The 15,230-nt window shown below is 37.1% G+C and overlaps 1 protein-coding gene across 2 annotated transcripts in view; it reads left to right on the plus strand.

Annotated features, from left to right (window-relative positions):
- Positions 1-15,230, plus strand: part of SLC44A1 (solute carrier family 44 member 1) — a 166,856-nt gene that overhangs the window by 98,338 nt on the left and 53,288 nt on the right. For both annotated transcript variants that reach the window (XM_079926901.1, XM_079926900.1), the window contains exon 5: positions 11,919-12,012. In XM_079926901.1, the coding sequence (XP_079783027.1) occupies positions 11,919-12,012 (94 nt within the window). The remainder of the gene's footprint in view (positions 1-11,918; positions 12,013-15,230) is intronic.

Below are 15,230 nucleotides of genomic sequence, written 5' to 3' on the forward strand. Positions count from 1 at the left end.
ACCTGGTGTAACTTCTGGCTGGGTGGAGAAGCACCCTGGGGACATAACTATACACATACCGGCATGGCTCCAGAGTGTTTCAGATGAGGGCGCTAGCCTTCTGAGGGCAGAAGGACTGCAGCCTTCCAGACTGGCAGTATTCCTGTCCCGTTGCTGCATGCCCTCCACATAAGAGAGTAGGAAGAACACGGGATTGATTGGGATCTGGATTCTACTTCTGCTTCTGTCACTGATGGGCTGTATAATGAGGGACAGAAGGTATAGCCTCTCTGAGCCTAGATTTCCTCAACTGAAAAAAGGTAGATTTAAAATAATGCCCCTCTCTTAGGTTGGTGTGAGGATTAAATGAGATGATGCATGAAGAATACTGGGCACTTGGTGGGCATTGAATAAAGAGGTACCAACTATTCTTTAAGTTCTCATTTTCTAGTCCCACATGATATCCTCACATGTGTTGATTTGCTGAGTCTAATACCAGAACTATCAGCTCTGTCATTATCAGGTTTCAGGGATGGATGAGTTATTCCTTAAGCGTTTTCCTAAAATATTAGACAATGTGAGTATATGTAGTGTACTCTGAGAAGTGGTATCATGGAGTGATTAATAGTAGAGACTCTGGAACTAGATTATCTGGGTTCAAATGTTGGTCCTGCTACTTAATATCTGTGAGACCCTGAGCAAGTTACTTAATCTCTCCATGCCTCAATTTCCCCATCTATGAAATAGGGATAATATTTTTACCTAAAGTACCTCATAGAGTTGTTATGAGGAGTTAATACATGAAAAAATCATTAGAACAATGTTTGGCTAATATAAGTTGTTAAAAAAAAAAGTGTTGGCTACTGCTGTTATATCATCATCATCATCATCATTATTATTATTATTATTATTCTACCAATGAAATGTAATACTCTTCCTGTCTCCAGTCTCTAACTTCTAGTGCCCTTACATACTGCTGCCATATTAATATTCCTAGAGCTTCAATCATGTTAATCTCTTATTCAGAAATCAGTGGTAAGAAAATAAAATAAAAGTCTCTATGTCTTACCCTGGCATTCAAAACCATGATCTAGTATTGAACTAACGTCTAACAAGTTCTCTTGGATGTACCAGATGTGTCTTGGTCCCTTGAACCTGACATATCATCTGGAGGGCCAGAAAAGAGCTAGTTCCTTGTTGGCTGTATTGCCTGCTCTGATGATCCACTGGGGAGAAATGCTCCATGCTGCCCTGCTTTTATGCTTTGTTTCCAGGCCCCTATCCTGGGTGAATATGATACCGAGTATGGCCTTAATAGGCCCTGATAAGAAGCCCCTTCTGGTGAGTTTTGCAGCTTTGTATTACCCATAGTATCTTGCACAAAGTGGGTGTTCAGGAGTATTAATGAATAAACATTATTTCAGAAAACAGACGTCTTAGATTGGTGCCTAGTGATAAAGGCACCCTTAGTCTTTTGAGGCAGCTGTTTGCAAAATAAGTTAGATTAGGCATTTTTCAAAGGTAATAATAGTGGCAGCATCAAAAGGCATGGCGATGGAGGATGGAGAAGATAATAATTTAAAAAAGCAAATAGAAAACTATAAAATTGTAATAGAGAGAGAGCCTTTGGTGTAGGGGCCTAAACACTTTAATTTTAACAGCAACCCTAAATTGAAATTTCTGAATTTCTCAAGATAATCTATATTGTTTCTTGGATTGGTGACTTAAAACTGGAGGTACAAATTGATTTGGAAGGAGCAGATAATTTTTATTATTATCTTTGTCCATTTGTTGTTGCAGCTATATTTCTGTTAGAAAATACACAGTTCTTTGACCTCACATGTATAGCTCTCAGTCATTAATTTCAGAGAGGTATATCTTTAAAAGATAATTTAGGTTTAAGTGGGAACTTTCCAAATCTGTAAGAGAATTGTTAAACGTCCATGAAAGAACCCTAATGCATGAGAAAACTGCAAAGCTCCTAAACGAGAACATAAGGGAAAGCTTCCTTATATTGGATGTGGCAATAATTTCTTGGATGTGAACCAAAAGCACAGGCAACAAAAGAAAATGTAGATAAATTGAACTCATCAAAATTTAGAACTTCTGTCAGTCAAACACAATCAACAGAGTAAAAGGCAACCCATGGAATGAGAGAAAATGTTTGCAAATCTTTGTATCTGGTAAGGGGTTAATATCCAGAACATATAAAAAACTCCGCAACTCAACAGCAAGTAGAAACTTACAACCTAATTAAAAAATGGGCAGGGCTTCCCTGGTGGCGCAGTGGTTGAGAGTCTGCCCATAGAATGTACAGCACCAAGAATGACCTCTAATGTAAACTGTGGACTTTGGGTGATTATCATTGGTCATTGTAGTTTTATCAGTTGTAGCAAACATACCACTCCAGGGTGAGAATGTTGATAATGGTGGAGGCTGTGCATATGTGGGGGGTATGAGGTATACGGGAAATCTTTTTTTTTTTTTAATTTATTTTATTTATTTTTGGCTGTGTTGGGTCTTTGTTTCTGTGCGAGGGCTTTCTCCAGTTGCGGCGAGCGGGGGCCCCTCTTCATCGCGGTGCGCGGGCCTCTCACTGTCACGGCCTCTCCCGTTGCGGAGCACAGGCTCCAGACGCGCAGGCTCAGTAGTTGTGCCTCACGGGCTTAGTTCCTCCACGGCATGTGGGATCCTCCCAGACCAGGGCTGGAACCCATGTCCCCTGCATTGGCAGGCAGATTCTCAACCACTGCGCCACCAGGGAAGCCCTATACGGGAAATCTTGTACCTTTTTCTCAGTTTTGCTGTGAACCTAAAACTAATCAAAAAAAAAAAATCAAGTCTTAGAAAAAAATAGATTGCTATATGACCCAGAAATCCCACTTTTAGAAGAATTGACAATAGGATTTCAAAGAGATATTTGCACACTCATGTTCATTGCAGCATTATTCTGCCAAGAGGTAGAAGCAACCTAAATGTCCATTGACGGATGAATGGATAAAGAAAATGTGGTATATATCAATACACACAATGGAATATTAGTCAGCCTTAAAAAATAAGGAAATCTCGGGCTTCCCTGGTGGCGCAGTGGTTGAGAGTCCACCAGCTGATGCAGGGGACACGGGTTCATGTCCCGGTCTGGGAAGATCCCACATGCCACGGAGCGGCTGGGCCCGTAAGCCATGGCCGCTGAGCCTGCATGTCCGGAGCCTATGCTCCACAACGGGAGAGGCCACAACAGTGAGAGGCCCGCATACTGCAAAAAAAAAAAAAGGAAATCTTGTCATGTACTATAACAGGATGAACCTTGAGGATATTATGCTAGGTGAAGTAAGCCAGTCACAAAAAGACAAACACTGCATGATTACACTTAAATGAGGTATCTAAAGTAGTCAGATTCTTTAAAGGTAGAAATGTGGTTGTCAGGGGCTGGGTGGGAAGGGGAAATGGGAAGATGGTGTTCAATGGGTATAGAGTTTCAGTGTTGCAAGGTAAAAAATTTCTGGAGATCTGTTGGACAACAATATACATATAGGTAAGACTGCCATACACTTTAAAAAATGCTTAAGATGGTACATTTTATGTTATGTGTTTTTACCACAATTTTTTTTAAAAAAGAAGGAAATCCTGACCCATGCTACAATATGGATGGACTTTGAAGATATTATGTTAAATGAAATAAGCCAGACACAGAAGGACAAATGTATGATTCCCCTTATATGAGATACTTAGAGTAGTCAAATTCACAGAGACGGAAAGTGGAATGGTAATTTCCAGGGGCCATGGGGAGAGACGAATGGGAAGTTACTGTTTTATATATAAAGAGTTTCAATTTTGCAAAATGAAAAGTTCTGGAGATGGACAATGGTGATGGTTGCACAACAGTGTGAATGTACTTAGTGCAACTGAACTGTACACTTAGAAATGGTTAAGATAGTAAATTTTTTGTTATGTGTATTGTACCACAATTTAAAAGTTCATGAAAGAGAAGGATCCTGTTTAGGGTAGTAACTTTTTTTTTCTTTAATTAATTAATTTATTTTTGGCTGCATTGGGTCTTCACTGCTGTGCGTGGGCTTTCTCTAGTTGCGGTGAGCAGGAGCTACTCTTCGTTGTGGTGGTGCGAGAGCTTCACATTGCAGTGGCTTCTCTTGTTGCGGAGCACGGGTTCTAGGTGTGCAGGCTTCAGTAGTTGCAGCACGCAGGCCCTAGAGCACACAGACTTCAGTAGTTGTGGCATGCGGACTCAGTAGTTATGGCTTGCAGGCTCTAGAGCGTATGCTCAGTAGTTGTGGCGCATGGGCTTAGAGCTCCGTAACATGTGGGAACTTCACCGACCAGGGCTCGAACCTGTGTCCCCTGCATTGGCAGGCAGATTCTCAACCACTGCGCCACCAGGGAAGTCCCTGGGGTAGTAACTTTTTTAATGATAATTTTAAACCTTATTTTAAAATGCAAGGTAAAATAACATTTTTCTTGCCAGAATGAAAAGATAATATAAATCCTTTTCAGAGTTTTAAGTTTCCATGACAACGTTTGAAGGTACTTTTTAGCACTTAACCATCCATTCATGTGAACTTTTATTACCTTTACAAACTATTTAAAATCTTTATAAGGAAAAGCTTTTAGTTCCTGTAGTAATATAAGAAATGCATTTATTAGGCAAATAATATTTCCTCAATTCTTTGTTTCTTTTGGACAAGAAAGAGGAGATGTTTTCTTGGACACTTAAGTTCGTGTAATGCTTCTGTCAAATATGTCTGACTAGAATAGAAAGCTTGGAAGAAATAGCTGGAAATTAGATGAGTTATGTGAAGATGCTGCCATATTACAAGGAGCTTTAAAAGACAGGCAGAAGATTTCAGATGAATATAAAAGTATAAGTTTTAGTACATGAATTGAGTGGTAGGTGTATAAATGTGCATTTTATTATTTTGGTTCATAGTTTATATAGACACAAATCATAAATATATGATGCTAGAGAATAAAACAATGTAACAATTGCCTTTAAAAAATTAGAGTTGCCAAATGCCATAAGGACTCAGTATTAAACTTCTTTGGTTCTTTGTTTATCACCTTGCTGCAGTGGTGCATGAGTTTCCTGGGGGCAGGATCATGCTCTATTCATCTCTGAATATCGAAGCCCTAATATAGGACCTCACATAGCAATTATTCATGTTTTTTGAAAGCATAATAGACTGAATTTCCCTCTTCATCTCTATTGCCACTTAATAATTTCTCATTCTCTTAACATACTATCCTTTGCTCAATTCTGTATCCATGTGGGTTGCCACCAACAGGCAAATTGTTTAGCTTCAGTCTAACTAGAATTGCTGTGAAATCAGTTCTTTTTATTCATCTCTAAATAATTCATCTTATTCATTCATTTATCTCTCTTATACATACTCTCCAAGGATTATTCATGCCTTTTATTCTCTTAAGCTCTCTTGTTCTTCCTCTTTCCTAACCTTATGCCCTACAGAGGAAACTAAAACCATCTGGTGAGAGCTCCCATCTGAGTTCTTATTTTCAGCAGAGCATAAACCCAGCAATGTTTCTTCCCTCCGGTTTCTGATGAAGAAGTTTCTTTCCTCCTTTATTATCATTATTTTTGAAAACTCAATAATGTATACATTGTAGGGGGGAAAAGAATCACCCTCCCTCTGAAACTAACTTCAGCTTTACATGAGACTTTCATCTCAGCCCAGCCAGACCATGACAGGTGGTGAAGGGAAGGGAACATAATGCCTGCTCAGATGTTCTTCCCCTTCCTCTCCCCCTTCCCTGATTCTGGCCCTACCACCACCTCTGGCCTGTAGTCCACCCTTCACTTTATTCCACTGTCCCCATTGTTGAGCATGGGCATCTGAGTCTGAATAGGTAAATCAGACTTAAGCCCTGCGTTTTGTTTCAACATACCATTTATTGGTACCTACTTTGTGTCATGCACTGTGGCAGATGCTTTACATGTCATTTGATTCTTTCCACATGCAGTCTAAATTCTAAACCAAAGTTTAGAAATGAGAATAACCTGTAGGTTGGGGGCTGGCTGCACGTTCTCAGTTGGTGCTAATATTTTACATGGAATTCCTTATTTTCTTTTGTATTACTCTTATCAAACTATTGTATCAATATTTATTTTGTTTTCCCTAACACAGTAGTAAGATGACAGAATTCTTATTTTCCTTTTGTTTGTGTCCCATTTATAGCACTCCTATTTAAGAGTGCTTCTTCAGTGTACTGTATTTTGTATAAATTCTGAGAGCTTTATGACCTGCCAATTGGACCATGTTCACATTTTGGTGCTTTGGCAGCTTGGTGCTTTCTCAGTGATCACTGCTGAAAATCATGAAAGATTATGTGATCCATTCGTATAAGATTTATGAATACTAACAAGCCTTTTGATTATCATTATCTGGTTGGTAAGTGTAGAGTTAGTATGAATGGACGACCAGATTATTACCCTCTTTTTTTACCTGGCAGTAACACTATAACTTAAACCACAGAGAGTATGTATTCTTTTTGGCCACAGTGAATCAAAAGATTGGTCTTGATACAATTTATAAATGAATGAAACATACAACCGTAGCAACTGATTTAATTGCCTCCAAGTCAGAGACCAGCAAGGGAAACTTGATTGTTAAAAAGGGGAGGAAAAAATCCTTAAATTTAGTAATGCAGTTTTAACTAATTCCTTTATTCAACAAATAACTAATTATGTGCCAGAGAGACAAAAACAAGGTACAGTCCTCTCCATCTTTAAGGAGCTTGCATTACAGTAGGCAGTCAAACTTCTCTTTGTCCTCCACAATACCTAGTAGAAGTCTTGTACATAGATGGCCAAAGTTAATTCACTCAGCAAATATTTCTTGTGTGCCTACTATGTGCCAATAGTGATTGACAGGTGATGTCATATCTACAGCTGGTTAATGGTGCTTCTTGGGAATTGTAAATATGTCCATCCTTTTCACTGGTTACTAGAAGCTGAAATTGGAAAATTGTCTTGCTTTCTTCTGGCATGTAAATATATAATGCTTTCCTAATTAGAGCGAAAGGGGTTAATTAATTAAACTTCTCATAGCAATGTAATTTGTTTTTCATAATGAAAACTGTTCTGCCTCAAAAGATTTTCTTTTTTCTTTCTTTATTTTTAATTTTATTTATTGATTGATTGATTGTTGGCTGTATTGGGTCTTTGTTGCTGCGTGCAGGCTTTCTCTAGTTGAGGCAAGTGGGGGCTGCTCTTTGTTGCGGTGCATGGGCTTCTCATTGCAGTGGCTTCTCCCGTTGTGGAGCACGGACTCTAAGCGCACGGGCTTCAGTAGTTGTGACACGTGGGCTCAGTAGTTGTGGCACACAGGCTTAGTTGCTCTGCGGCATGTGGGATCTTCCCGGACCAGGGCTTGAACCCGTGTCCCCTGCATTGGCAGGTGGATTCTTAACCACTGCGCCACCAGTGAAGTCCTAAAGCACGTTTTTTAAGGACTGTTTTTTTCTCTTTGTATAGCCTACAAGTATTATTGAGATAGCAAATCAAACAAAATTTTTAAACAAGAATTAGCCTCCAACTTGCCAATTCTTTGTTTCAAATAATTTGATATTTTAGACCAGTAGACCTTAACTAAGGGTGATTTTGCACCTGCCACTGCTGCCCACCCCCACCCCCCCCACCCCACAAGGACCTTTAGTAGTGTCAGGAGACATTTTTGGTTGTCACAGCTGGGTGAGAGGTTACAGGGAGGCTGCTGGCATCTAGTGGATAGAGACCAGGGATGCTGCTAAAACATCCCGCAAATGCACATGACAGCCCCATACAACCAAGAATTGCCCAAGAATTGCATTAATACCATGGTTTAGAAATCCTGTTTCATCGCTTCTCGGCCTTTTGGCTAAGATCAAGTGTAGAAATCCTGTTTCAGATAGTGTACTTTGTAGTCAATGTTGAAAAGCATATATCATTATATATAACATGTAACACCAAACTATAAGAGACTAAAAGTAGTTATTTCTGTCTGTTTTATTTACCAGATGGCTTTTGAGTGCTGTCTGTATGCCAGGAGATAGGAGTTCCACATATTTTGAAGGCATAAGGTCCCAGTTCTCAAAGAGCTCACATTCTAAAGATAGAGATGATATGTAAACTAAAAAATTATAAAATAATATGCTAAGTTTTATAATAGAGCCAAGAAGTAAATAGCTTTGTTTGGGTGCATCAGAGAAGACTTGACAGAGGAGGTAAAGCTTGAGTAGTTTGTAGAAATTCTGCTCAAACTTGGAACACTCATTAAGATGCTAGTTAGGAAAGGACAGCCCAAGCAGAGAGAACAGCATGTGGAAAAGCCTGGAAGTTTGTGAAACAGCAAGAATTATAAGTAGTTTATTATGCTTAAATGAAGCTGGAGTTTTAGGAAGAGGCCTGCCTTAGGAGGGCCTTGAAGCCAAGGGGTTTGGAATTTTCCTGAGGGCAGGGATGTAATACAACTAATGCCCAGTTTACAGAAATCATTCTGAAGGTTGTACACAGGATGGAGTTAAGAAACCCTCCGAGAGAATAGTTTAACTGACCCAATAAGAGATCGTGATGGTCTGAAATAAACACAGAAAGATCTGATTGTTGGGACTTGGTATCTTGAATGTTTTGAATAGTGTGGGAAGACGTAGATGGAAGATGTAGATTAAGAAGATATAGGATGACTTCCACACTTCATCTTGGGGATTTTATGGGTGCTGGAGCCATTAACCAGGGTAGAATTAACACGGGAGGAGACAGCAGATTTTAGAGAGTGGGTGATGGAAAAAAATGTTTTCAAACATGTTATCTTTGCAGTATCTGTGGACCATATGCTTTTTGCCCAGGAGCTTATTGAATACGTGTCTGATTATGATTGTTAGAAAAGACACAGAAGAAGCATTGTAGCCTAGGAGTGAAGAACTCTGTTTCTTAGTAGTTTGCCAGTGATTGCTTAAAAGGCCTTGGAAGTATGACTCATTTTTTTCATCTGTAATGTTTGGAGCATGGCGATGGAAACATACCTCTTAGGGGTGTTGTTATACGTGATAGTGAGCTAAAGAATAAATAATTGACTATTAAAAGGCATTTGATATATTGTAGTAGTTAAACATTCTGGGGACTATAGCAACTGTTTACCAAGATAGATGTTTATATACCCAAGTTAGGTTCCTAAGATCACTCATTCTGATGGCCTTTGAATAACACTGGCTGAATTGCATGGATTGCCTCTGGTGTGGTTTAGATAAGCTTTTGGTTTTTGTTTTAGACTTTTCATTACTCTAGCATGGTTTTTCCCTGCTTTTTGCATTAGAAGAAAAATGTCTTGCTGTTTATAACCAAACATCATATGTTTATACTTCTACTATTAAAAAATAATAAAATAAATACTACCTTAAAAGAGTTCACTAAAAATGCATTAGCTAATAAACATGAAAAGAAAAACAATTGTAAAACATTGGTCATTTCTGGGTTGTTTTAATGTTCTTCATTGAGGCTTCTGTGTCCATGAACCCTTTGAGCAGGAAGCAATATAAGGTTTCTTCTGATTGTTACTACTAACACATTGTAAAGATCTTTTTTCTTTAATCTATTTAGTACAGGATCTATTTAGTACTGGCCTCTGTCCCAGAATACCATCAGAGATAAGGCTATTATCCTTTCATTGAGCATTATCCTGGGAAAGTCTTTATAAAATTGAACTCTGTTGCACCTGCTGACCTCCTTTTTTAAATGAAAAAAGGGTGGGGATGGAGATTATGTTCACTGAATTCAGATGGAGCAGTGTGTTTGACAGCACTGACACAATATGCTTTAGTTAGGGCCTCTTATATTGTGCAAATCGATTCCACCTTGGACTCTGAAAGAAGTAAGTTGACAATTCAGATTAGGAAGTTGATGACCACTTTGGGTGCTCTGCAGTTATTGGCACAGTTGCTATTTTTTCATGAGCAATTCTATAATAGGACTCCCAGTTATTTTAGAATTAATCTAAGATGTTTGCTTGCCATTGCTGTCATATTTTCTCTAAAATTGCTATAAATAGTATCTAGTTCCATTATCTTTAAACACAAAAGCCTAATTTTAGAAGAGTTAGATGCTTAATATTCATGTTTAACTTAAAAAAAAGAAAGAAAGTCATTAAAATGAAGAGAATGATTGAAAACAATTTTAGAAACTTAGTTTTCTATTGAGTCTATCTTAAGAGCTGAAGAAACTTGAAGAACAGTGCCATGTAACTTTCAAGTATCTCTTTAAAAATATTTTACACTGTCAAGTTACTTGAATTATTTTTATATAAAATAGATGCTACATGTATTTATGTAAATGTGCTATTAAGGCCCACGTATTCAAACACTTAGCAAGTTGGCTGCTGGTTTATGGGCAGCATTACTGAATTAAATGCAGGTTTGTGGCTTTCTAAAAGTGCTTTTGATTGAAAGGACCAGATATAAATGAAACAAATCTCCCAATTTTGTTGTCCCAACAAATCTTTTTTTCTATATTCCCTTCTAGTTCCTTCTCACATCCTCACATGATGTTTCCATAATTAATCCAATGTTAAAGTCTGCCTTCACATTATAATTTAAACATTTTCCATGGTGATACAGTGCAAAATCTCATTATTGCTATGATATAAATGCAAAGCTATTCTGTTTGTATTTAATAATGAAGTATTTGACCAAATTAGTAACCTTGTAAGCACTTCAATTAATGAAATACAAACAGTTTACATGATATAATGTAGTAGGTCTCAGCAAAATTAGAACTAAAGCCTAGATCTCCTTATTTAACAGTATCTGTTGTACAATGAATCTTACAGTATTCTAGTTGCTGTGTTATAAAATTAGCAGGTCAGTTAAATAAGACTTATCAAAGATAGGGTGTACTGTATCCATTTGAATTTTATGTATTATTTAGATATATATTAGCCATATAGTCAGAGAATAACCAATCTAGGACTGAATTTAAGCTGTTTTAAACTATCTGAAAACAGGGAGTCCTTTGATCAATTTATTGATTTTATCAATTAATTCAGTTTATTTACAGTTACTGTTTCCTGCCTTTTAAATAAGGAAAAAGTAATATATTATCTGAATGCATATGTGCTATATGCAATAATTTTAAATATTTAGTAATGGAGAGCATCAGAAGGAGAGATGGCATATGTAGCTGAAGATGGGTTTCGTAGTCAAAGAGATCTAGGGTTTAACCCCAGCATTACTGGCTTAGCAGCTGTGTCACCCTGGACAAGTTATTTACCTTGTCTCTTAGCCTCTATTTTCTCCTCCGTCAAGTGGGCTTAAAAAGGCCTACCTAATGGAGTTATAGTAAATAATATAATTTTTATATATGTTGAGAGGAGAGGCTCACCCCACTGCATAATAGGAGGAAAGGCCAGGTCCTCTATCTATCCCAGCCCTGCTCTTGGCGTGGGGAAGAGAACCAGCCTCAGGAATGGGCTGCTTTCAGTCTAACCCTCAGAAGCACTGGGGCTGGCAAAAACTCTTGGTTTCTTCAAGAGGATATTTTTATCATGTTTCTTTGGTTCTGTTGTTTGAAGACATTCCTAAACACAGTTTGGTCAGTTACAATGAAAAGTTGACTCTTTATTAAAAAAAAAAATATGTGTATTTGTATGTCATCTTGTATAGGGCCTGATATATGGCACTCAATAAAATTAGCTCTAGTACTTATTGTTATTACCCTTAATATTATTAATTAAAATTTATATATAAGTTACCAGAGAGAAATCTGTTTCAAATGATTGAGAATTGATACTATAGACCAAATCAGACTTTTATTAATTCTATAATGTTTGAAAGTTGTATATGTTGAGTTAATATTAACCAATAAAATAAAGTGAATTAATAGAAGAATTTATTTGGACTCTGTTCTGCTAGCTAACATATAGCTTTTCTTTCAACAGGCTCAGCCCTATGCAGCTACGACCTAAAGCCTTCTGAATATACTACATCATCAAAAGCTTCTGTTCTTTGCCCCAAACTGCCTGTTCCAGCGAGGTAAATTTTATTGTATTTTGTTAACTTGTGACTTCTGTTTTTGTAGGTAGATTTTAAACTGTATATGTTTTTCTGAGAAAAGAGTCACTTGATGATACCTGTTGCCCAGTTTTAGTGCTTTTACAACAAAATTTTAAAAGTAGTAATAGAAATGACATTGTGAATTTCACATCATTTTAAAACACACACACACACACAGGCAAATTACTTTTCTCATTCTCAGCTATTTTAAATTTCTTTTGGGGGCTCACTTTTTTTTTTTTTTAATGCCATAGTTTTTAAGTATACAAAGCTGCTGAATCATTATAAAACCCACAACAAAATTGGAAGCCAAGTCTCACACTCTCCGAAGATTCTTTGAAGTTGGCCATACTTACTGCTATTATTTTAAAATTTTCTTTGTAAGTTTAAAAAATATGCCAATGATTATTCTCCATAGTTTATTTCAAGCTCTATCCTTTAGGTACATTCTCTATAGTAAGCTGTTTGTCTTAATCAACAAACATTTATTGTTAAGTACCTACTGCGTGTAATGGATGCAAAGATGAAACAAGAAATGTTCTTTGTTTGGAAGGATCTCACAGTAGTTTTAAGTAAAGCAAATTTTAAAATTATAAATTGATTTTTTTAAAAAAGGAAATAAATTCTCAAGCATTGTGGAATATATCCTCAGAATTAGGTATATAGTTTTTGGAGCATGTCTGATCTTGAGAACCTTAGCATATATCACTAACCATGTATGACATGAGTATTTCCCAGGAATATTGAATCAAAACCACTTTTTACCGTATCTCAGTATGTTATAGCAAGCTATTAGTTAAAATTCTTATCTTATGTCTCCTTTCCTTCAACTTGCTTATGGGTGTTACTTGCGCTTTATTAACTTGAATTTGAAATTTTCTGTTGAAAAGACGACAAAGGATATATCAGTTTAATTGATTTCCAGCTCTTTTAGTACTGTCAAGTTGCTATTGAAATTAAAATTTAAAGCCTACAGACATAAAAATAATGGGACTGTTTTAAAAGATACTAAGTAGGAGGGACCTACAAATTATGGGCTTAGACCAGTAGGTAGGGAAACTCCATTCATGAAAATTGAGAATATTAGGGAGGCTGAGACAGTAAAGAAAGGAGGTTCTTTGAATAGAGAAAATTATCAATGTAGAAACAAGAAAAGCTCTGTTCTCTATTCAACTGCTAAAACCTATTTTAAATGCATACTTTGAGTATAGAGTCACTATTTTAAGGCATAAGTATATTATAAAAGGATAACCAGAAAGCCGTGGTATGAGAATGAGGTTGCTCTGCTCTAGTATAATATGGGTGGGCAGTTCATACTTCAAATCCTCCGGCACCTCTGACCTCTGACTCTACCATGTTGAGAACTGCCTGTTCCTGGTTATACTGGGTGATCCAGTCTTGGCTGCACACTCATGGACGTCTCACATACAGCATCCTAAGGGCATTCACTAGGAGACAAAACGTAGTATTAGGGGCTTGGGTTTTAGAGATGGACAGGCTTGGCTTCTAACAAGGTTATCCACTAATGTTTTAGTAATCCAAGATGCAATGATGAACCTAAACCGTGTGAAAACCGGCTATGTACTATATTTATATTGTATTTAAAGATCCTCGCATCTTACTTAGTCGTTCACCGTCTATCACTTTTGTCTGAACTCACGTTGTTGGAAGGTAAAAGAGAAGCAACAGTTGATAGAAGGAAGGCAAATCAAGATCTTGTAAATATCATCTGGTATTTGGCAAAGTGAAAGGATCAAAAAACAAGAATAAATTTGTTTTAATAAAAAACTTAGGGCACTACCCTGTTTCACACACAGTGTTAGATACCAAATCTCCAAAGATGAGTAAGACCTAGTCTCTGTCCTTAAGAAACTCTGTCCTTAAAAAGAGTAGGGACTATGCTTTGATTGACTTTTCTATATGTACCAGAAGACCAGCACTAGGCAAACCTGTGATGCAGGCAAATGGCCCTCAGCATCTTTTATGTCTCCTTTGCTGTCTCCCTGGGAGCACAGCAGTGGGACAGAAAGAACTGAACTTTGAGTCCGGATAGGCCTGGGGCTGAAATCTGTTCGACCACTTTCTATTTGTCAGCTTAAGCAAGTCTGTTAAGCCCTCAGTAAACCAAGTTTTCTCATATGTAAAATGGGACTATCAATATCTCTCCCATGGAATTGTCATAAGGATTAAGTAAGATAATATGTGTTAAATATTCATTATTGTGGTTGGCATTTGGCTTAGGAACTATTCTAGAGCCTTCCAACCTTCCTGGGTACCCAGGAACCTTCTGCAGCTGAAGGTGCCTGTTTTAAAGAAAAGCAGTTGTAAACTAATTTGCAATAAAACATTAGTGCCACATAATTTCCAAACGGTTACTATTCCTAAGAGCTTTTGAATTTTAAAAGCAAATGCCTAGAAAGGGCCATATTGTATCCAAATTCAGAACTCTACTGGTGACATGCTAAACATAGTAGCAACAGGGAGTCTAGCCAGCCCTTATACTTAGAGTGCTTAAAGGTTTGGGTATAGCTAGAAAAAGTTGCAATACTAGAAACAGATTTCATAAGTTCAGTTTATTCATCAAACATTTATTTTGGTACTTCCAGATGCCAGAAATGGTACTTGGTGTTGAGGAATTAACATGATATGGAAATAAGAAAATAATAGCCAAGAAAAAAATATTATCTATATTTTTTAAGTGAAGGATTCAAGGTGAATTAACATTTATAAATCATCTATTGGATGCCAAGTACAATATTATGTTTCTCATATGTACTATCTCACTTAACCCTCACAAAAGCCTATAAGGATACTGTCCCTAATTTATAGATGAGGAAATAGAAAATAAGAGGTTAAATGGGTTGCCCAAGGCCACACAACTAATTGTTGGGAATCAGAATTTGAATCTAAGGTCTTGTAAAGTCTATACCACAGTTAGTTTGAAGGGAAAAAAGGGAGTATAGGAATGAAAGAGGAGAGAAAAGAAAGAAAATGAAATGTGTGAAAATCACTGCACATTGCCATTAGATTCTTGATTACTTATTTCCTCCCTTTGCTGTGCTATAGAGATATTGCCAAAACCCTTTATTTTTATTCTTTCTTAAATAAAACTTTTAATGAGAAGTCTTGTGTAATTGCTTATTTATAACCTGAAGTTTTAAGATAATTGTGTGAAGTGCAAACTCCTATCTTCTCTT

This window comes from Stenella coeruleoalba (assembly GCF_951394435.1).
Source record: "Stenella coeruleoalba genome assembly, chromosome: 7".
NCBI classification, from domain to species: Eukaryota; Metazoa; Chordata; class Mammalia; order Artiodactyla; family Delphinidae; genus Stenella; species Stenella coeruleoalba.